This window comes from Papio anubis, chromosome 19, assembly GCF_008728515.1.
Source record: "Papio anubis isolate 15944 chromosome 19, Panubis1.0, whole genome shotgun sequence".
Taxonomy (NCBI): Eukaryota; Metazoa; Chordata; class Mammalia; order Primates; family Cercopithecidae; genus Papio; species Papio anubis.
Window position 1 is genome coordinate 29,480,774 of NC_044994.1, and position 20,499 is coordinate 29,501,272.

The 20,499-nt window shown below is 48.3% G+C and overlaps 1 protein-coding gene across 50 annotated transcripts in view; it reads right to left on the reverse strand.

Moving 5' to 3' along the window:
* The window catches only part of CELF4 (CUGBP Elav-like family member 4), a 321,048-nt gene extending 300,787 nt beyond the window's left edge, over positions 1 to 20,261 (reverse strand). For 20 of the 50 annotated variants that reach the window (XM_031658987.1, XM_031658986.1, XM_031658982.1 and 17 more), the window contains exon 1: positions 19,559 to 20,258. In XM_031658987.1, the coding sequence (XP_031514847.1) occupies positions 19,559 to 19,844 (286 nt within the window). In that variant the 5' untranslated portion in view covers positions 19,845 to 20,258. Of the gene's footprint in view, positions 1 to 19,558 lie in introns of all 50 variants that reach the window. The other 30 variants (XR_001897512.3, XM_031658964.1, XM_031658963.1 and 27 more) reach the window with 5 other exon arrangements.
* Between the last annotated feature and the right edge of the window lie 238 nt (positions 20,262 to 20,499).

Here is a 20,499-nt window from a genome sequence, read left to right on the forward strand (position 1 = left end):
CTCTCTCTCCCCTCTCATATATGTGTGTGAGAGGGAGAGAGACACACATGGCCCTGCACTTGCAGTTGTCTCCAAGAAGAGACCTCAGGGCTACCTTCTGGGGAGCTGACCCCCTCTTCTTCCGGTCTCCCAGGGAATCTGTGGGCAGAATGTGAGAAGATGCCACAGATGGCCCAGCCGTGCATCCAAGAAAGTGGCGAGGTCTCTGGAGGACACTGTCTGACTTAGCGTCCCACCCAACTAGGTTGCCCACAACCACACGTGTGCAGAGCCCTTTCTCCCCACATACTTTTCCCACACTCCTCCCCTACAACTGGCCAGAGGCCCCTCAAAAAGACACCCACGCTCACACACATTTGCAGAGAACTGCAGGCGTGCCCACCCAGGGAGTTGGACTCATCTCTTCTGTTTTTTACATGCACTTGGTAGAAACTGTAGTCATAGACGTACACACAATCTGTCACTAAAAATTGGCCCACCCGAGCCCGTCACAGCCCACACACACTTGCATACACTCAGCACGTATGAGCATACACGTCTGCACATCTCCTCATCTCCTCACCCAGGTCTCACAGGCCGGGATTGGAGTGTACTCACTTGGAAGTGGTGTGTGGGCAGGTGCACACTACATGCTCACACCCACGCACATGTATGCACACACATACACATACAGTTCTCACTGCAGCTGCAGTAAGAGGCTCCCGATTCCAGGATCCTGGTCAGACTCAGAGCACTTCATTCAGGCTGTGGACAGACGTGGTCCAGGTGTGAGAGACCTCTGGATCCTGAGCTGGGAGGGAAAGGGTGGGGCTCTGCCAGATAGCAAGTCCCAGGATGAGGGAGCTTTGCAGCCTTGGAGGAATGAAGACAACCCTCTGGGCATCCTCCCCTCTCTTTCCAGACCAGTGTAGAAAACACAGCTCTCCCACACGTGACACACACTGACCCACACAGCACTAACACACACGTGCACGCTCCAGCAGAACCACAGGATGCAGTGTAATGCAAAACCCATGGCTACAACATGAATCTACATGGCACACCTCTAGTAGACACACCACAGCCTGCACTGTGTCATAGTCCCCAGAGGTGTCCACCAAGCCTCACCTCTTGCAGCTGCCTGGCACAGTTTGTCTATGCAGGATGGGGCAAAACATACAGTACCTCCAGTGACAACCCCTCATGTCTCCTGTCCAGCACATGTAGCTCAAGTTAGTACTGCAAAAGCAGGCTACCCCATCATCCCAGGACAGACTCAGCTTCCAAATGGTCAGCTTATCCAGCAGATGGAGGAAACAGATAACTCATTCCTGGATCCTCAGGATTTTATTTTAAAGAAAAGAAAACCATAGGTTTCCTGTTCCCTGGTGAACTCCTTACCACCATTACCCCTTTGCTCAGTGTGTGTGTGTGTGTGTGTGTGAGAGAGAGAGAGAGAGTGTGTGTGTGTATTCTCTTAATACAGCTGAGCAGGGCCACCATCTCTTTCAAATGTGTTCCCATGAGCCAACAGGAGCCTCCCAGGCTGGAGCAGGTTTGGGTGAATGGCTGAGGGTTGGGTGTACAAAAACCTTTTTCACTCAGCCACAGCCGGAGGTAGCCTGAATGCTGGTCTCCAGGAGAGGCTGCGGCTGTAGACCTACCCTGCTCCTCTCCTTCCTTCCCAGTTGCCACCTGCTGGAGGCTGCCTCTTCTGCTCACAGGCCTCCCCTTACCTACATGAGAGCTGTCTATAGCCAGTGCCTGGGGCTGGGTGGCTCTTGGAAAGCCTGCCCAAAATTTCTCCAGGTCGTGCCTTTGGTCTTGGCTAAAGGAACAGAAATTTGGCCAAGATCCTGTGGGTTGACGCAGAAGGGAGATTGCAGGGGGAGTGCTCTCAGCAAATGCCTTCTGTTTATTTGTTGACTTCTAATGAGGATTTGGCCAAGCCTTTATGGGGCCCCTGTGTTCCCGCCTCCCTTCCAAGCTGGGCCTCTCTCGTCTCACTCTCCAAACCAGCTGCTTTTACTTCTTGCTAACAAGTTAGGTGGATAAATTGTGTCTCTGGCCTTGTGGTTAATTAAGCCTTGTCTTTAAGGAGTGGCATGTGAGTGTGTGTGTCTGTGTGAGGGTATGTATCTGGATCCTTGTGTGTATCTCTATGTGCACTTCTTCATGGGTGCCAGAATGTTTCTATATGTGTGTGTGTCTATGAATGTGCTTGTGAATGTATCTGCATTTTTGAGTGTGTGTGTGTGTGCTTGCATATATGAGTATCTGTATGAATGCCTATTTCTGAGTGTGTTCCTATGTGTGTCTGTGTGTACTGATTTTTGAATCTCTGTGTATGTGTGTATCTGTATGAGGGTGTGTCTGTGTGAGTTATCTCTGTGTTTCCATAAATGTGTACACATCTCTCTCTCTCTCTGTGTGTATGTTTTCAGATCCTCCATACAAGACAGTGTGTGATAATTTAAGAAAACATTAGCCAGTAATGTCCCAGGGCTTCAGTTTTCCCATCTGCAAAATGAGGGAGATGTAAGAGATGATCTTTTTATTTACTTCCATAAAGGGAGCGTGCAGTCAAGGAAGTGTGGCCGGCTTGAGCATATGACCAATCTGGGAGTGTCTAACCTCAGTCGTTACTGCTCTCCGAGTTTCCATTTTCTTGGCATTCAAAGGGGCACAGTGACATCTCTGTCGAAGCTTTATCACGAGGATGTGATGAGATAAAACAAATGAGAGTCCGTGTGTGTGTCACTGTCCTGTAGTAGGTGCACTGCCAATATCCCTTCCCACCCATCCTCTGGCCTTTGTGCCACCCCTTATGTGCTGTTTCTGAGAGTGAGCCGGACCCTCAGAGCTGATGGGGGTGCTGATAGGGGTGCTGACCCTTGATGCATGACAGTGACCCTGGACATTTTAACTTTTATACCGTGTTTTCCCTTCTCATATGATCCTCACAATGACCCTAAGCAATGGGTTGAGTAGGTGTTGCTGCAGTGATGTGAGAGCAGAAGGCCCAGCCTCTGAGCAAGGAGGTGAGGACACTGGTCCATGGGAGAGCTGGAGCCAGGGTGGGGCAAGGACCCAGGCATGTGGCTCCTATGTGGAGTACATCCTTGGTGTGCCAGCTACCTCTGCAGCAGGCAGTGTCCAAGGCACTAAACACTGCCCACCCCCAGAAGCCCTGCAACATCCAGGCCTCAACGATCAGGGCCAAGCTGGAGGGGCCTGTGCATGAGCCCCAGACACATGCGGACCACCTGCTGAACAGATGTGTGGAAACAGCCCTCCCCTCAGGAATCAAGGGGTGACTGGTGAAGTGGGGCCAGTCACTGCAAGAGCTGGTCCTGATTGTCTGCAGGAAGCAGAGTACCCTTCTCCCAAACAGTCTACGCTGTTGTGGGTGCCCAAAGCCAGATTTATTAGCCTCATCACTCACTTTATCTAAAGGATTTGACTATAAGTGGCATTTGCTGGTTTTCTGAAATCCAAACCATCCTAGAGCAGTATGACCAGGACCCTGGACAGCAGAGGAGAAAGCAGCTTCCTGTTACTGCATGGGCCTAGTCTCACCCATTTGCACATTTAACTTTGGGCAGGTTTGAGACAGGGAAAAAAAACTCCTACTCCTTGAATGAAGGTCGCCCTTTGGCCAGGGGCTGCCCCGCAGGCCAGGCCTCACGAATCTGCCTGCCTGGTCAGCAGGTACACATTTGCCCCGATCCCTGATTCACCGGTGACCCCTTCCCTGCCTTCCTGGCACCCATCCTGAGCCGAGCCACTCTGCCGTATCCTGGCAGGATCTGACCAGGTTGTAATTTTCCTTCATGATCCCTTTTTCATTTTTCTTTATAAAAAAGGTATCAATTGTACCTGGTTGCAATAGGGATAAAAAGAGGTACTATATAAGAAAGTATTTTTCAGATTAAAATGCTATATAAATAGAAGGCATACTATAATATAAATAAAATACATAATTTAACATCTATGATACAGTGCACAAGATGCATGGTTCAACTTTAAATGACTAAAACACTCTTATATATAGGTTATATATGTGCAGTATAACATATCACTTAATCTGGTATATAACGTGGTTGATAGTATGTCCTGTGATCCACACAATTACATAATATCTTATGACATATCATAGTCCCAGCTCAGAGAAAAGTAGAATCAAAATCAGTCGACATTAGGCTATTTTGGCATTCGAAACATAAGCCCCAGATTTGTGATTTTAACAGCTGAAGCTGGGAGGAAGAAAACTAAAAATACTAATGGGGAAGATGTCTCCATCAACTGGCAATGTGGCCCAATGGGTGGGGGGAATCCGTGGGAAGAAAGAAACCCCAAGAATAGGTCTGGGGAGGGGGCTCAGCAGGGAGAGGGCCTCTCGGGAGGAGCTGGAAGAATTGGGCTTGGCAGTGATTGTTCCTACTATTTATGAAGCCAGATGAGGAGCTATAGGGCTTGCGGTGGCCCCTGTGTCTGCTGATTAGCTGGAGATTATATTGATGATGTAATAAAAATTCACTTTGTCTATTAAGTTTCACCAGGACAATCAGGGAGAGATTAGATAAAAATCAGGGGAAATGAATAATGGAATGGAGGAGGAAAGCCACACGTCTCACCCCTGCCATGGTCCCTGCCTGCCTCCTCTTTTTCCTGCCCCCAAGGGAGCATGAACTAAGAAGCCCCTGCCCCGCACCCAGGCCAAGCTAAGCTGAAATTTCCCCAGAGCCAGGCGCTCTTAAGGAGGGACGTGGTGTTCCAGATATGACGTCGGTTTAAGTTTACGGACCATGTTTAATATTTGATTAAACCTTTGGCATGGCAGCCTCTGTGATCCGCAGGCCCCACTGGGAGCCCAGCAAAGAGATGAGCCCGTCCACTGGCTACCTGGGTCCCTCTCTGCTGCAGCAGGGGAGGTGGAGGTCTGCTTGGGCAACGGAACTCGAGGCCAGGCAGACCTCTGCTGCCTCCCAGTAGACAGAGGCGTCCCTGCCTCACACTGGCTCTCTCTGGCCTGGCCTGTGCCAGAACATTCCCCCCGATTAGAGATGTTTCTTTGGGTTAAGGACTGGGCTCTAAAAGGTCCCTGTTAAAAGGCACGTGGCAACAGAGATGGTAACACATTAATAATGTCCATTAGCTGCCAGGGACACATCTGCCCAGTTTGATTTGTCAGACCAGCGAGGGGCAAGACATTGAAATGTTAGGAAAAGGAGGTCACTTTTGGTTGGGTACCGTTGCTTGAGAGTCCTCAGTCCTGGTTTGGTGGCCTGGGGGTTGGGGTTGGGGTTTGGGACTCAGGGTGGGGAGTGTAGAGACTGGATGACTGGGAACTGGGAGGGTACTGGAAGACCAACACTAGTGACATCCATATCCCCACAGGGAACTGAATTTTTCAGTCACTCCAGCTCTATGACTGAGCCCAGTTCTGTTCTCCCCTGAGAAATCCCTGGGGTCAGGAAGATGCCAGGGATTGTGGTCTGTGGAAGGTCTACAAGAGGGGACTCTCCCTCCCCTAAAGAGCCAGCCCCAAAGGCCACCTCATCCATGACCGCCCCTCTGGGCTGAGTTTCTCTTCCAGAAATGGGAGAAATATGCCCATTCCACTATTCTCCTGCAGTAAAAAACGTCTGCTCAGGACGTTGCCCTGGTGTGCTGTCCACAATGGGGGCAGTTCTTCCTGGGACCTGCCAATATTTTTCCAGCTGCAAGACCAGTGTCACCCCAGGAAACTCTGTCCCCAGCTTCATCCCCATGGCCTGGCTGCCATCCAGCCACTCCTATGCTGGGGGCAGGAGCAGAGGAAGGGCGAGGGTGGGGGAAGATTCCAGCCCCTGGAACCCTATAGCTTATTGTTCGGGACGTTCAGCTGAGTGAGTCTGTGGGGACAATCTGGATGCCTGCCTTGGTGACAGCAAACATGGCCACGGGTTTAAATATTCCATGAGTAATTTCTCAGCCCAAGTGGGCTGCAATTGGGACAGCTGAAGGACACTGCAGCCCCAAAGCAGGTGAGGACAGCCCTGGCAGGTTCGGCATGTGTCACTGACTTCTTCGGAGTAACAGCAACACACCCACCCACCCCTGACTGATTCTCCCTCAGCCAGGCTGGCGGCAGGTCCAGATTTATTCAAAATGAGAAATTCCTTTGTCCACCATTCTGAGAATGAGATTTCATTGCAGAGGGACAAAAACAAAACACAATGGAAAGAAACAAAACACAACTCCCCGACTTGTCAGCTCTCCAGCCCTCCTGCTCTGTCCCGTTCCCATCTGCCAGGCTGGGCTTCTGCCGTCCTTTTCTATGTGGGAATCTGGCTCAGAGCCAGTGCCCCTACCTGATTACTCATCTTTCGGGGGTTCCCACATTCCCCCAACGGGGCATTTACATGGGACAGTTTTATGTTTGTGGGGTTGCTGTCTTCTATCACATCTCAAGTTATCTTGTGGCAGTGAAAGCGGGTCCCCCACCTTGTCAGAACAGAGCCTGACACTCAGGGCACCTGAATTAGACATAAATCTGCACCTCCATGAGGGAGGCCTTTGTCTCCCCTGTCAGACCCAGGGGCGTTCCTGCAGAGGGCCGTGGTATGTCTCCCCCACAGCCTACAATTTCCTACCCTCTCCCTGCTCTGCAGAAACCTGCCTCTGCATGATGAGGGTGAGTGTGGACAGGGATGGGGGCATCCCAGAAGTCAATGGCAGTTGGTTCAGTGACTCCCCAACTCTCACCCCAGCAGGCCCTTCCTCCAGCCTTGGCTGGTCTGCAGGGATGCTCTCCTCCTGGCTGTGTGGCCTCTGCTGTGGACTAGCCCTCTTAATCACTGGCTCAGCCAAGACAAGGTCAGAACATTCCAAGTTAATGTTTTGCTGAGAAACTTGAGAGACTAAGGGAGAAACAAACCAAAGCCCTGGTGATGGCATAAGGGGCAGATGGGGGTCTTGAATTTGAACCCAAAGGGTACAAGAGCCTGGCTTTTGCTGCCTCCAGCTGGGTGGTTCAGCCTGCATGTATGGCCCTTCCTGCCTGGCTTCCCACCTATCTCAACTGGAGCTGGTGTGTGGCTGGTCAGCCCTTCAGGAGTGTGATCTCTTGCTCTAAGGCCTAAGCTGCTGTTGTGATCTGATCTACCCAGTAGTCATTCACCACAGCTCAATAACGTGCTTTTCCTGCACCGAGACATCACCCTTTAACTTGCTGTTCCTCTCTTTCCCCTGGGGACCCAACTCAGCTGCCACGTCCCAGGCTTTGCCATTTGTTCCTCGTTCTGGGGGATTTCCAAACTTGCCCAACAGAATGGCAACAGAATTTACTGTAAAATAAATCTAATCATTTGCTTATTGAAATAGTCAAGATGACAGTACAGATGAAGGTCTTATTTTTCAACAAAAAGATTTTTGTTTTAATTGGATAAGAAAATGAACCTGAAGATAAGCCAGTCTTACTCTGTGTCTTTGTCACTCTGATGATAAACTAGGCTTAAGTTGCTCTACTGGGGCCTCGGCTGGACCTGGGTGGTGAGTGCACCAATTGATCACTAATCTGTGGGTTCTCCACCCAGGCTCATTCATTTCATCACACCTAGCATGTGAGTGTGCCACGTGTGTGCGTCTTGTGGAGGGCATTTGGAGATGCCTTTGCAGAAGTTCAGGGACACAGCAGTTTGGAGTTGGACCCATGTCAGACCCCAAGTATGCAAAAGATTCTGGTGCTTTGCTAACAAGCCCCCAACATATGGAATTAAGAATAAAAATCATACTAAATCATATACTGTAATTATTAATTTTTGAAATGAAACGAAACTCACATGGATACAAAAATGACAATACTTTTTGGGTTTTCTGATCCTCCTCTCTGGCTTTGTGTTCCCTGTTTTGCTGGTGTCCCAGGCTCAGGTCTGGCTTGTCAAGTGAGGGAAATGACCTGGAGAGTCCCCAACCCGTGCAGGGAGCTGCTGTGCAGAAGGAGCAGCCAACACTGGCCGGGGTTAGGGGTAGCGTGTGGGAGAGGTTTGGGTTGGAGCTCCTGGGGTGAGGCGGGGCCTGGGCTGCTGCGGGAGCTGGGCAATTCAGACTGGGGCCCGCAGCGTGTGTGTAAGAAGTTCTTCGTCTCACCGTCAGAGGGCAGGTGACAGCTGGAGGAAAGAGGAACTCTCCCCCAACACACAATTTGGGGGCTTCCTCCCCAGGTATGAAAAAGGTGTAAAGAGGTGGTCTCGCTTCTGGGCTCTCTGCTCTTCTCCCTAGAGCTACCTAGAGCCAGGCTTTGTGGCCAAGGAGGGGAGAGGACACTTTGGGCGGAAGACTGAATGCTGGTGCCAGAACCTACACTCCCCATATACCTTCTGAGGCTGTGCCCAGCCTGGGCAGGGATGGGAGCCAGTTTGGGGGCCTGGGAACTCTCTGGGGCAGCCTCGGGGGCTGGGGCTCTGCAAGGAAGGCTGGGTTGTGTGTACTGGGGAGGGAGCGGCAGTGACCCGCAGGGCTCTTGGTCCCGTGGGCTGGGTGTGAGCACCTGGGTGGGACCCTGCCTCCACAGAGGCCAGGGGACCTTCTTGCCTCTTGATAACCCTGGGTGAGTGGGAGAGCAAATCAAAGAGGGTGGGATGTGGCCGATCAACTGGGGCCTGAGCTGCTTCTTATGAGAAGGGGAGCACCCTACCTCAAGCAGCCCCATCTCCCATCCAGCGACAGGCCCCATTTGCTTGCCCTCCTTTAGGATCAAAGGCATCCCCCACCACCCATCTTAGCAGCCCCTTTCTTATTCATCATCACACCCACCATGGGGCCTGGACTCTAAGGCAGGCTCCCTTTCCGTTGCCTTGACAACTCTGAAAAACAGAGAAACGGAATGATCAAAAAGCCTGTTGGGCCTTTGGCTGTCACCAGAGACACTTCCTGACTGCCCTCCTTCCATTCTGAGGACTGCCCAGACACGAGGGTTCTCTCCTTTTCACTTCTTCCCCAGGACACCCTTCCAGGTGTTATCTATGGCTGCCAAGAAGGGCCAGGGACGTCCTGAGACAGGGCTCTTATAAGCAAGAGAGTCGAGGGGTCCAGGACTGCCCCAAGAGAATTTCAAGCCTTCCCTTGGAAGGACGCAAAGGCTTTCCTTCTCACTCACTGGGGCTGAAAGTAAGCCTCAGTGAGAAATGACTTTCTGAAGTCCAAGATATTCCCACCCTACCAGCAATGCTGACAGGGCAGCACCCTGAGTCCCTGGCTTTGCTGATCCCAAGAATTTAATCACAGTGATTGATCTGATTGGAGGCTTTTCTTTTCCTCCCGGGATACCCAGGCTGCAGAGTGCACACTGGCATCTCCTGGAGCCAGTATATCCCACCCTGGTAAAGGGACACGGCTTCAGGCTTATGCCACCCCTTTGGAGAGAGACCTCTTTACACAGTGGGGCAAGTATGCTTTCCGTGCCTCATCCGGTGAGACCAAGCCAAGCCAAGTATTGATTTGACAGAAAGATATGGATATGCTGGATGCATAATGGTCAAGGGATCCTATTTCCTTCTTTTCCTGTTCAGAGTACACCTCTCCTCCACCCCACCCTGTTGAAAAGCAAAGGCCGGATGAGGGAGAGTGTTCTCATCGGTCACTCAGGGACGCCTCTGTTTCCCCGGTCTCCTTGCAGGAGTTCAAAACCATAAAGCCTCTGGGAACAAGGACCCCCTCTCCCACCATGACAACCTCTCCCAAGATCTTCGCCTCGCTATATATTCTTAGAACCAGTCAATATGATTAATTTTACATGGGCATAATTTCCGGCTATTGTTGTGGAGTCCTCCCAGCCTCACCCATCAATGGCGACATGATACAGTTTCTGGTTATATTGGTCAATCAAGATATTGATATTATTAATAATGGATATCTATATGCTGACCTTTGTCCACACAACTGAATCACTCTGGGCTGGCTGTCACATTGCTTTAAGAGGTATTGATAAGCCCATTACCGGAAGGGCACATACAATCTTAGGTGTATGCTTTTCACTCACCTTCAAGCATCCCCTGTGAAAATTGACCTTTGTTGCATGAACTGGTGTGGGTACTGTGGCATGTGGTATGCAAAAGAATGTGTGCGCATATGCTTGTGTGGTGAATGTATGTGTGTGTGTATGCAAGAGTGTTCACGTGTATGTAAGTGTGTGTGTGAGTGTGTGTATGCGTGTGTGTGTGTCAGTCTGTTTTGAACACCGTCCCTTTTAGAGCTGATCAAATAGTCAATTACGGCATTATAGGGAGGTAGCAGAATCAGAGAATTCCTACAAATACACTGTGATGTAGCGTTTGATCTTTAGATGCCTCTTGTCTCCGAGGACTTGCGCAAGGAGGCTTGGCTTTATAAGGATATTATTAGGTTGATGCCTCATTCTCTCAATTTACCTGCCAGGCAAGAGACAGCACTCACGGGGAGCAGTCTGGCCAGAACCAGCCACTGGGAGGTGCGCTGAAGACCATGCCGCAGGCTTGACTTTGGGCATACGCTACTCTCAGCCTCAGTCTCTATCTGTACAGTGGCAACAGTTAATTCAGCTCTACTTTCTAAAGACAGAGAGGGGAAGTTTACTGACCTCAGGCTCTCAACCTTCTGCACCAAAACTTCCAATCATATGAAAGCCTGGCATGCCAGCAGGCCTGATTGATTACATGGTGAGATGTGGCCCTTTAACTTTTAGAGGAGAATAGGTTTGTGTAAGTTTATAGTAGAAGGCATGCTTTTTGTGCTCGTGTGTATTTGTGCATGGTCACACAGACCTCATTGCTGTGCATCTCTGTGACTGCTGTCGTGCCTACCTGCATGGAAGGTGGTGTCAGGGTCAGTGCCTCTATCAGTTCGGTCTACAGTGATCCCATCCTGTTTGAACTCAGACAGCCTCACTTGTCAGGGATGCCCCCTTGCTTGTCCCTGTAAAGGGAAACTGGCTAGCTGGAGAGATCTTTTGGATCCTCAGACATAGTGTATGAATAAACCAGACATGGATTAATTAGGTGTGACTGCATCATTAAATTAGAATAATGAACAAACAGCCACGTATGGCATTCAAATCTGCCTAGAACGACTCCAAGGGTTGCTTTCAAGTAAGTCACCTGTCAGTTTGTAGGTCTTGGGGACTCTAGAGAGTGAGGTTCCTGTCACATCTTAAGAAGTGGCTTCTTAGGCACTAACTACTCCGGGCAAGGACCATCCTTCAGTGGGTACCAAGACTCCACAACTGAATCCAAACAATGACTTAGTTCAATACAGCATCATCTATGCCCGCTTCAGCTGCGAGCATTTCTCAGTGTGAAATATGACAGTAGCACAGGTGCTCAAGAGATGGGAGGGAGAAGTTAAGAGGTGTGGGCAGCGGATGTGAAATATATTGATCCCATAATATTTATGTGGATGTGCATATAGTCGCTTGTGCACATGCATATGCGCATGCACACACACACCCCTTTTGTGTTTCTAGAAACTCCTTTTTCTTCTGCTGATACTCCCCATTTCAGTCAGATCGATTCAAGGGTGAACCAAGTTGTGTAATTTTAGGAACAGCTGCTGAACTGCAGCACCCTGCCCTCGGAGGACAGCAGTTCTCACAATCCTGGTCCTTGGACACAGTGGCTGTGCAGAAAGGAGTGTTTGTCTTCAACAAAGAGGAGGAAGCCTACAGCTAACAGGGAAGAAAATGGGAAACTAGCTTGAGTTGCTGGCCAGCTGTGGAATAGCCTAATACATCGGGGCTTTGTTCGAAAGATGTGTTAAGTATCTAGAAACCTTTGATCTGTAGCCACTCTTAACAAAGGTGATAATTAATTGAAGCAGAGTGTATTGCAATAAAGTAACATTGCGGTCAGTTTATACATTGTCCAGAGCTGGCCTTCGGAAGTCTCTGTCAATTAAGCTCTTGTTGGAGGCCAGTTCATTATCAATTTTTTTCCTGAGTTTGATCAATATTTTTGGCTGTTCTGTCCCCACAGAAGCAGGACTATGTCTGTCTCCATGAGGGCACCCATTTATTTCCATCTTGCAGATGGCCACATAGGATTTGTTCCTGAGCTGAGCTGCGGGGAATCACTCTGTTTGAAATTCTCAATCAGCTCACGCTAGAGGAGAGATACAAGGAAGAATAAGAGAAACCAAATGTGGACAAGTAGAAGGGGAGAAACCCTATAAATGGATGGTCCTGAAAACATCCCCTTTTACTTTTTTTTTTTTTCTTTGAGATCGGGTCTCACTCTGTTGCTCAGGCTGGAGTGCAGTGGTGCAATCTCCACTCACTGCAGCCTCCACCCAGTCTCAAGCAATCCTCCCATCTCAGCCTCCTGAGTAGCTGGGACTACAGACTTGCGCCACCATGCCCTACTAATTCCCCTTCTACTTTTGAGGACTCAAAAATCAAGGCAATCACCTTGGGCTTCCTACCTGACTTTCTTCTTTGTTCCTGTGGGTAGGGCTGCGGCTTGGGCTTTATACCCACCTAGGGCTGTGGGGAACCTGATGGGTGGAGATGGAGGAAGCTCTTAGGGCAAGTACATCAACACTGGAAATTCCTCTGCTGCTTTTTCTACCCGTGTAACTGTTTTTTTTGTGTGTGTGTGTGTCTGTTCTGGTACCTTTAACTTCTCTTATGTTGCCAAATGGAATACTTATCTCCTTCAGGCCCCACTTTGGGGTTTGGGTGGATATCTTAAATGGCAGAGAAGACAGAAAAGGAGAGGAAAGATGATGAAAGGGCTTCAGTGAAATTGTGGGGGGTGGGGGGGTGCTCTGTTCTACTCCCCTAGGCTGTTTGGGTAGGACTGGATGCTTTCTGCAATTCTTGGAGAGGCTGTGTATCTACAGGCCTGCAGGAAAGGAAGAGGTAAAAGGAAGCGGATTTTCTGCTCTTGTTATAGAGAGCCCAAAAGGAGGGCAACCGGCTCCCTGCCACGCCCTGCTTGGATTTAGGTAAAATGCAGTATTCTGCTTGGAGGGCCTGACTTGACTGAGCTGGTCAGGTTGTGTGTGTGTGTGTGTGTGTGTGTGTGTGCACACTATAAAAGGAAAGTAGCCTGGAATACCAAGGGGCAGTGAATAAGGTGGGAAATGCAGTGGGTGAAGGGAATTAGCTGCGGCAGGCCACTCAGATTCCAGATGGAAGGTCATTGCTAAAATGAGTCAGTGGGTGAGCAGAAGCAGGCTAGCCTTGAAAGGGTGATGGGTGGGAAATGAGGATGGAACCCTCCTCCAAACCAGGACTTCTGGATGGGAATATCGACCGATAAAACAAAAAATACACCTTCACACTGGGACTTGAATCATTGACAAATCCAAGCCAGGAGTTCTGAGGTGGATCATGTATGTAATGATGAGGACAGCGTCATTTTTTCCAGATTTTCCCCTTTTCTCCATCACCCTTCTCCCTGATCCTGCATATAGCCTTGCAAGATTAAACTGTCCCTAATATCATCGCCACACCACTTGCATCTGTCATTTCTTCTCTGTGTGTGTGTATCCACACACACATGCTCACTCCAACACCCACACAGGCTGCAGCATCTTCCCTCCTCCTACCCACAGACACATAGGTTTTCACACCCTTTAGCTCTTCTCTCTGCATGTCACATGGGATTTCCCCACCAAGTTCAAGAGCTGCTGCAGTTTCAGCCACTGTAAACGGGCACTCCCAGCTTCTAGCGGGCATTTTGACCCTACAACTTTCACTTTTTCTTCTCTACCTGCAACCTTGGGCCTTATTCTCTGTTGCATTTCTGTCCTCTAGAGCCTACTTATCCCAGATTCTCTTTAGGTGAGATCCCTCCTGGGTCAGTTTAGAAACTGACCCTCTCCTGATGACATGGAAGGTATGAGCCCTGGACAGAGGCAACGTTGAGACCAGCTCTTTTCTCAAGCAAAAAGGTGGTATCTTGGATATCTTCCAAAGCCTCACTCAGAAGCCCCTCTTCCCTCCTGATATAGACGCTGTAATAATGAGGAGGAAGATGCTAATATTAATGATGATAATGGCCATGATCAAGTTGCTGGAGTGTGGCAAGATCACTGGGCAGTGGGAATACCCTGGGACATGAGCTCCCTGATAGAACTCTAAGAACTTTACTACATGAGTGTGTAGGGGGCATAGCAATGGCATGCAGTTTTGTCATTGTTTTCCTTTGCGTTGTTTTATGGCTATGATTTCATTCAATAAAAGATTTTATTTTGTTGTGTTTGAGAGGCCACAAACATCAAGCCAATTGGAGCAGGTGATGAAGGGAGTGAAAGTATACCAAGGGGCTTATTTCAACCCAATCTAGAATTCCCATTAAAACTGTGTGTGCTTGGGGATGGGAGGGAGGTTGCTAACATCTCCCTGTTGAATTGCACTGAAATCTAGGCCAGCCCTGGTTTCCATATGTGTGGGATGTGCTTAGTCATGCTTGCACATGGAAACATATACGTGCATATGTGCATATTAATTTATCTCTGTGTTTGTTGATTCCAAGGAAGTCTGTTTAAAAGACAAATGAAATTATGCATAAGCAGCAAATAACCATCAGTCTCTTAAATAAGCTAATCATTTTCCAATATTTTTTCTTTGCTCTTAAGTAGGACACTTATCAACATCTGGATTTTGGAGTTTGTTTTAATGGTGATTGTTGCTTTGATATGCTTTATGTTTGTAATGATTGCTATTGATCATTTTCTTTGGTGAAACTTGTTTTTTAAAAAATGCTTTTCTTGTTTTCTGATTATGGCTATTCAGTTTTCCGTATCTCTGACAAGGCAAATCTTTCTTTTAAAAGCTATAGGTGTGTACCCAGCCATTCTGTCAGCCTTTTCTCCTGGACAGAACTAAATTTTTATTTTTCAAAGTATTTTTAAAAAGTTCATCTTAATTGAGCTCATGCCCATGCTAATACTTCAGCTGCACTGTCTCTTAGACTCATTTGAAAATGGAAATCACATAGAGCTTCACAGTTTTAAATCACCTATCTACAGCAGAAAAAAAATCCCCAAAACCCCACAAAACAACGAGCCATCTTGGGTAAAGTCAAGCGGTGGAAATTCAGTGTTCTGAGAATTATTGTATCTTAAACACAAATACAAGACATAATTTTGTGAAGATGGTCACAAATCCCCAAAACATATTCATACCCCCGTCCTTCCTCTTTCTCACAGCTAAACCCCAAATCAAGGGGCTTTAGGCATTTCCTATTCAGGTGTAGTTGAAATAGAAGATTGTGCATGTAGTGGTGAGTGTATTTTAAAATGATACACTCTCTGGAGCTAAATCCACAGAAGATTCTATTACTCTGTCCCCACCCTCCTTCTGGATATAGTGTGGAAGTATGAGGGGCTGAAATCCCTGCAGTTGTGGCTTCTGGGCTGAGAGCCCCCCAGGCTGCCAGTAGAGTATATTTTCCTCCATGCAACGGAGAAAATCTCAAAGCAGAGTGCTTACCCAGGCACAGATCTGTTCTGACTGGATAACAAGAAGGACTATGATGTGGACTTGGCTGTTTAGATTAAAATGCATCGCAGGCTCTGGGAACAAGCACACATCAGTAGTAAAGGCTGTTTAAACCTTTGGGGACAGTCCTATGTTTAGATTACATTAATTCATAAATATTATACTAAATACCACTTAAATTGGACTTAAATGACTTCAAAGAAAATGCATTATAATATGGCTATCCAGAGAGCACTAGTCTTTATATCTCCCAGTAACTCAGTCTTTGCTGCCTCCTATCCAGCTAGATAGGACCAAAGTTATGAATGGATTGCTGATTTCTCCATGTGTGATCCACTGTGTAAGTGAGTGTTAACAAGTATGGGTATGTGTGCACATATGTGTCTTCAGTCACTGCCTCTTTTTGTTCTACAGGAAATGAAAAGAAGAAAACAGAAATAAATTAAAAATGAGAGAAAGGAAGAATTGGACTACTGGGTGACCTGTTCCCTTCTCCAGAGGAGAAAAATTTTACAAGAAGGGGTAAAATTGGCCCTCAGCTCACTTCTGCTGCTACCCGAGGAATTCGTCTCTTTTCTCTTTAATCAGTAGTACAATGTCTTTCTCTTTGGAGCCTGGAAAAACAATCTTTCCCAAAGTGCTCTAATGAGGGAGAAAAGAAGACTCTGAGTTGTTCCGGAGAGTTTGCATTAAACTCGGTTTTCTTCCTTGGGTGTTGTTTTTTTGAATTTTAATTCTGGGCTTTTTTCTTCCTTTCTCTCTTTGCGTAGCACCCAGATACCCCTTTCTCCAATTGCTTTCTGGCCTCCAGGGGGTAAATTTACCTTTATAGTAATCACCCCAGTCCACAGCTGCTCTTTGCTGCCTCCCCAGCCCAACAGCCTTTCTCTGATATGGCTGGGTTTGCTCCACAACACCCACCCACTCCCTCCTCCACAGACTCCCAATTTGACTGGAGTAATTGCCTTTTAAGGTGCACTCTACGCATGGCAGGTATTCCATTAACCCTTAGAACTCCTTCCTTCTTTAGATATCTGAAATGGCAGGTGGCCAACAAATGGAGACCCACCTGAAATCTCATGTGTTTAATTTAGTTTTTACTTCTTTTTCTTTTCCTTCTGTCTTCCTTTTCCTTTTTCTTTTTTTTGCCAATAACATAAACATGACATCCAAACTGGAGGCCAGTGTCCTGTGTCTCTCAATTTTGTCCCATATGATTCATTAGAAGTTAGAAATTAAAGAAGGGGAGAGCAAGAGCCACAAATATGCCCTGAAACCAGGCTTAACAAAGGCATGATTCTATCCCTAACCTTATGTTGTCAATTTAGAGATGGGGAAATCTAGAAACCAAATGCAACCCTCCTTCCTCAAGCCTCATCATGCTTTCCAACTTAACAGTAATTAATCACCAATGGCAAGCGAGTAATTTTTTAAGGTGGCCAGAGGCTTATTTTATCAGGATTAGCTAATAAATCAGGCTGCATCAATGAAGAAGGAGTTTAAACTCTTCTAGGACTGAATAAACCAGACCTCGGAAACGGTCTCATTTATTCAGCTCTCTGAGAGCTTGCAAGCACTGTTAGGGACATTGTGGCCCAACCTCAATTATAAAAATCAGAAGGATGGAGAGGTAGGAAGTTTCACTGAGAAAATTATATGCTCAGGCTCCGAAGGGTGAGCTGCGACAATGAGGAACCCAGTATGCCGGAGCCACTGGGCCTGCCTGCCACTGACTGAGACAGTTTAGGGGAGAAATTATTTAGAAAATGAAGTTTTGTTTGTCCTAGGAATTCTGGCCAGATATCTATCTATCTATCTATCTATCTATCTATCTATCTATCTATCTAAAATATATGTAATATATGTATTATATATATTATAATGATAACCTTCTCTATCTCCCTAATGCAAATGATGAAAATTCTACTTCTTTGCTATTATATGAGAGAGTCCAAATTACATCAGAAATGAAGTGATGATATCAGGGATTGTAGAAAAGAAACCAAGGAATACTGTTAAAGTTTATCTTCATTTGAAATGAAGAAGCAAGTAAAGTGCTTTAATCCACATGCCATATGAAGCCCAGCTCCTCACAACTGTCTTTTGCCTCTAGTGGGTTCTGATTTTTTTTAACTTTAAAATCTTAAATCACCACAAAAACTGATCATTAAGATGGGCAAAAGGTTTCCCTACCTATGCTTTCAAAATTTTTGTTATTACTATTTTTTAAAACGAGGACATTCCGAATAACAAAGGTTTGATACAAACCTTGATTAGCTTCTAGGAAGCTTGATTGGAAGGGGAAAAAACTACAAAGATACGGTTGACTTGAGAGGGAGGGAGGGAAAAGAAAGTGTTTTCTTTTTTTCTTCGAATATTGTTTTGAAGACTGCCTCCTCATTCCACCTTTCCAATCTCCCTTTTGAACAGACAGACATTTTCTCCATATTGGATAAAGGTTGGTTTCTCTCTCCATTACAGCCCCCACCCTCACCTCACCCCAACAAACCCAGTATATTTCCATTCTGCTGTGTTTTTGTGTTACTCAACATGCCATTAACTTTAAGATTTACTCCTCAGCAGGCAAGCTGGAAGATGCTAAAGCCAATAAAAACTGCTCTCTGGGACTCCAACTATGAAGAGTTTGGAGCTCTGTTTAGTATTCGAACGAAGGGAGGGCTGAAGAAAGAGGGTGGTTGTGATAGTGAAAATCGCTGCTGCTTAGAGAGCCAGACAGCTCCGCGCTCTGCACCTAATGTGCTGGAGGATCAGCTGTGTCCATAGCCCATTTGTGGCCAAGGATGAGGCTGCTCTCTATGTGGGGGTGGGTGTGCGTGTGTGTTTTCATCTTTAAAACCACCAGCTGTAACAGCATCTTCGGCGGCTCTCCACACTACTGTTTATTAAAAACGGAACATCCATACACATCCCCTACAACTTCCTTAGCCCCGTGCTCCTTCCCTGCCTGGCGATCAATCTCTCTCAGAAAGCATTTAACTTGCCCACATAGCTCCAGCACCGATTCATCCCCGCTGCACATCCTATATATTACTGTTAGGAAGCGGAGCACTGGGCTAATTTCGTCACCCACCAGCCACCCACACACATTCTACAACTGAACACGTTTGGGGCTCTGCTTTAAAGATAATAAAACAAGGAGAAAACGGCAGGCTGCAGACAATTCCCATGACCACTTTCCTAAAAAGTTGCTGGGTTTTAATTCTTTGATTATTCTCTCTCCCCCTCCCCCAAGCACTCACTGTCAATGATCGCTTCAAGGGAAAAATAATGTACTATAAAGCTCTCTGCATGGTGAGTTTGGGATAAATTAGGGTACACCTTTCAAAATGCAAATCTCGCACACACATATTTTTTTTCCCAAAGCTCCGCTTTCCTGGGAAGGGGACTATCCAGGCTTGCCAGACCTCCACTCCACCCAGGGGATGGCTGGTTCCTTGCTAATTCTTGCCTTAGGTTTTATCACTGGTTCCTTCAAACATCCACCCCCTCAACCCCCAACACACACCACCATTCACACCACAATCAGATTATTGAGGCACACAGCTCGACAGGGAGAGTTTACTGTTACATTTAAATAAAAATATTTCTTTGAATTTGTCACCTCTCTCCCTTTTAGACGGCTGCGCTCCTGCTACTCTGGCCCGGAGCAAAGGATGAGGAGACCATCTCCTTTAGTATTTCAGCACCACGACGATGGACAGCACCCTCGGTCCCCGGCCGGCCAGGCGCCCGAGAGTCCGTCCGCTCAGCGTCCTGGGCTCGACCGGTGCAGCCTTCCCCATCCCAATCTTTCAAGTCGCTGTACCCAAAAACCCAAGCCCTCCTCGATCCCCTCTCTCTTTCTCTTCATCGGCGCCCGCTGCTCTCTCCATGGCATCGTTCCTATCAGCACCTCGCCCAAAACCCAGCCTTGCCCCAGCGAGCAGCTCCCCACGCACCCCAGCTCTGGTCTCCGCTGCCCGAGCGCCTCCCTCCACGGCGCCCGCCCGAGGCTTCCTCTCGCTCAGTCAGCCGCTTGTCAGTCGCCGGCCGGCCGGTCGGCCGGCCCGCCCGCTCCTGCTCCCCGGCAAAGTTGGGAGGGAAAGGTGCACTCACCTTTGTGCATGCCTGTGAACCTGTCCTTCAGAACCGTAAGCTCGTAGATTTTGCCAAACTCCTCGAAGAGGGGCTTGAGGTCCTTCTCATCCAGGTTGCGGGGGATCTGCCCAATGAACAGCTTGATGGCATCGTGGTCCTTCATGGGAATGGTCGACGGGTTCCCCGGGCTGTGGCTTAATCCGTTCATGTGCCCGGCACTGCCCGGGCTGCTGCCGAGCCCGTTGGTACTGAGGCTTGCGTTGTCAGCCTGTCCGTTTGCTAACGTGGCCATCTTTATATACATAGAGAAAATCTTCTTTCCTTTTATTCTTTCTCGCTCGCACTCTCTCGCTCCTCTCGCTCGCTCGCTCGCGCTCACACACGCACACGCATACACACACTCGGGTTCTCTCCCCCTCGGTTTCTCTACACCTCGCTCTCCGCTCGCTCTCTGCTCTCTCTCTTTCTCCTCTTCTCTCGCTCGCTCGCGCTCGCGCTCTCTCTCCGCTCTCCCCCCCTCTCTCTCTCCCTCCCTCCCTCTCTCTCCTCTCTCTCTCCCTCTCTCTCCCTCTCTCTCTCCTCTCTCTCTCGGTCTGATCTGATTTTTTTTTCTTTTTTTCTTTTTCTTTCTTTTTTTTTTTTTTTTTACATTGAACAGACAGGATCTCTGTCCTTTCCGTTTAAACAGGCTGGACCGGTTCAAGTTCCCAGCCAGACCAGGGGTGGGGGCGGCGAGTGTGCGCGCGCGGAGGAGGGCGCGGGGGGCCGGGAATGGGCGCGCTGTGGGGGCTCGCGCCGCGGCGGGCGGCGGCCGGGGGCAGGGCGGCGTGGGGCGGCGCCGGCCCCACCGCGCCTCCCCCGTCGGCGGCCCCGCGCCGTGGCGGTGGTACAGTCCGAGACGGCCCCCGGCTATAAATAGCGCCAGGCGCATGGCTCTTCGGGAGGCGCTGAGATTCCGG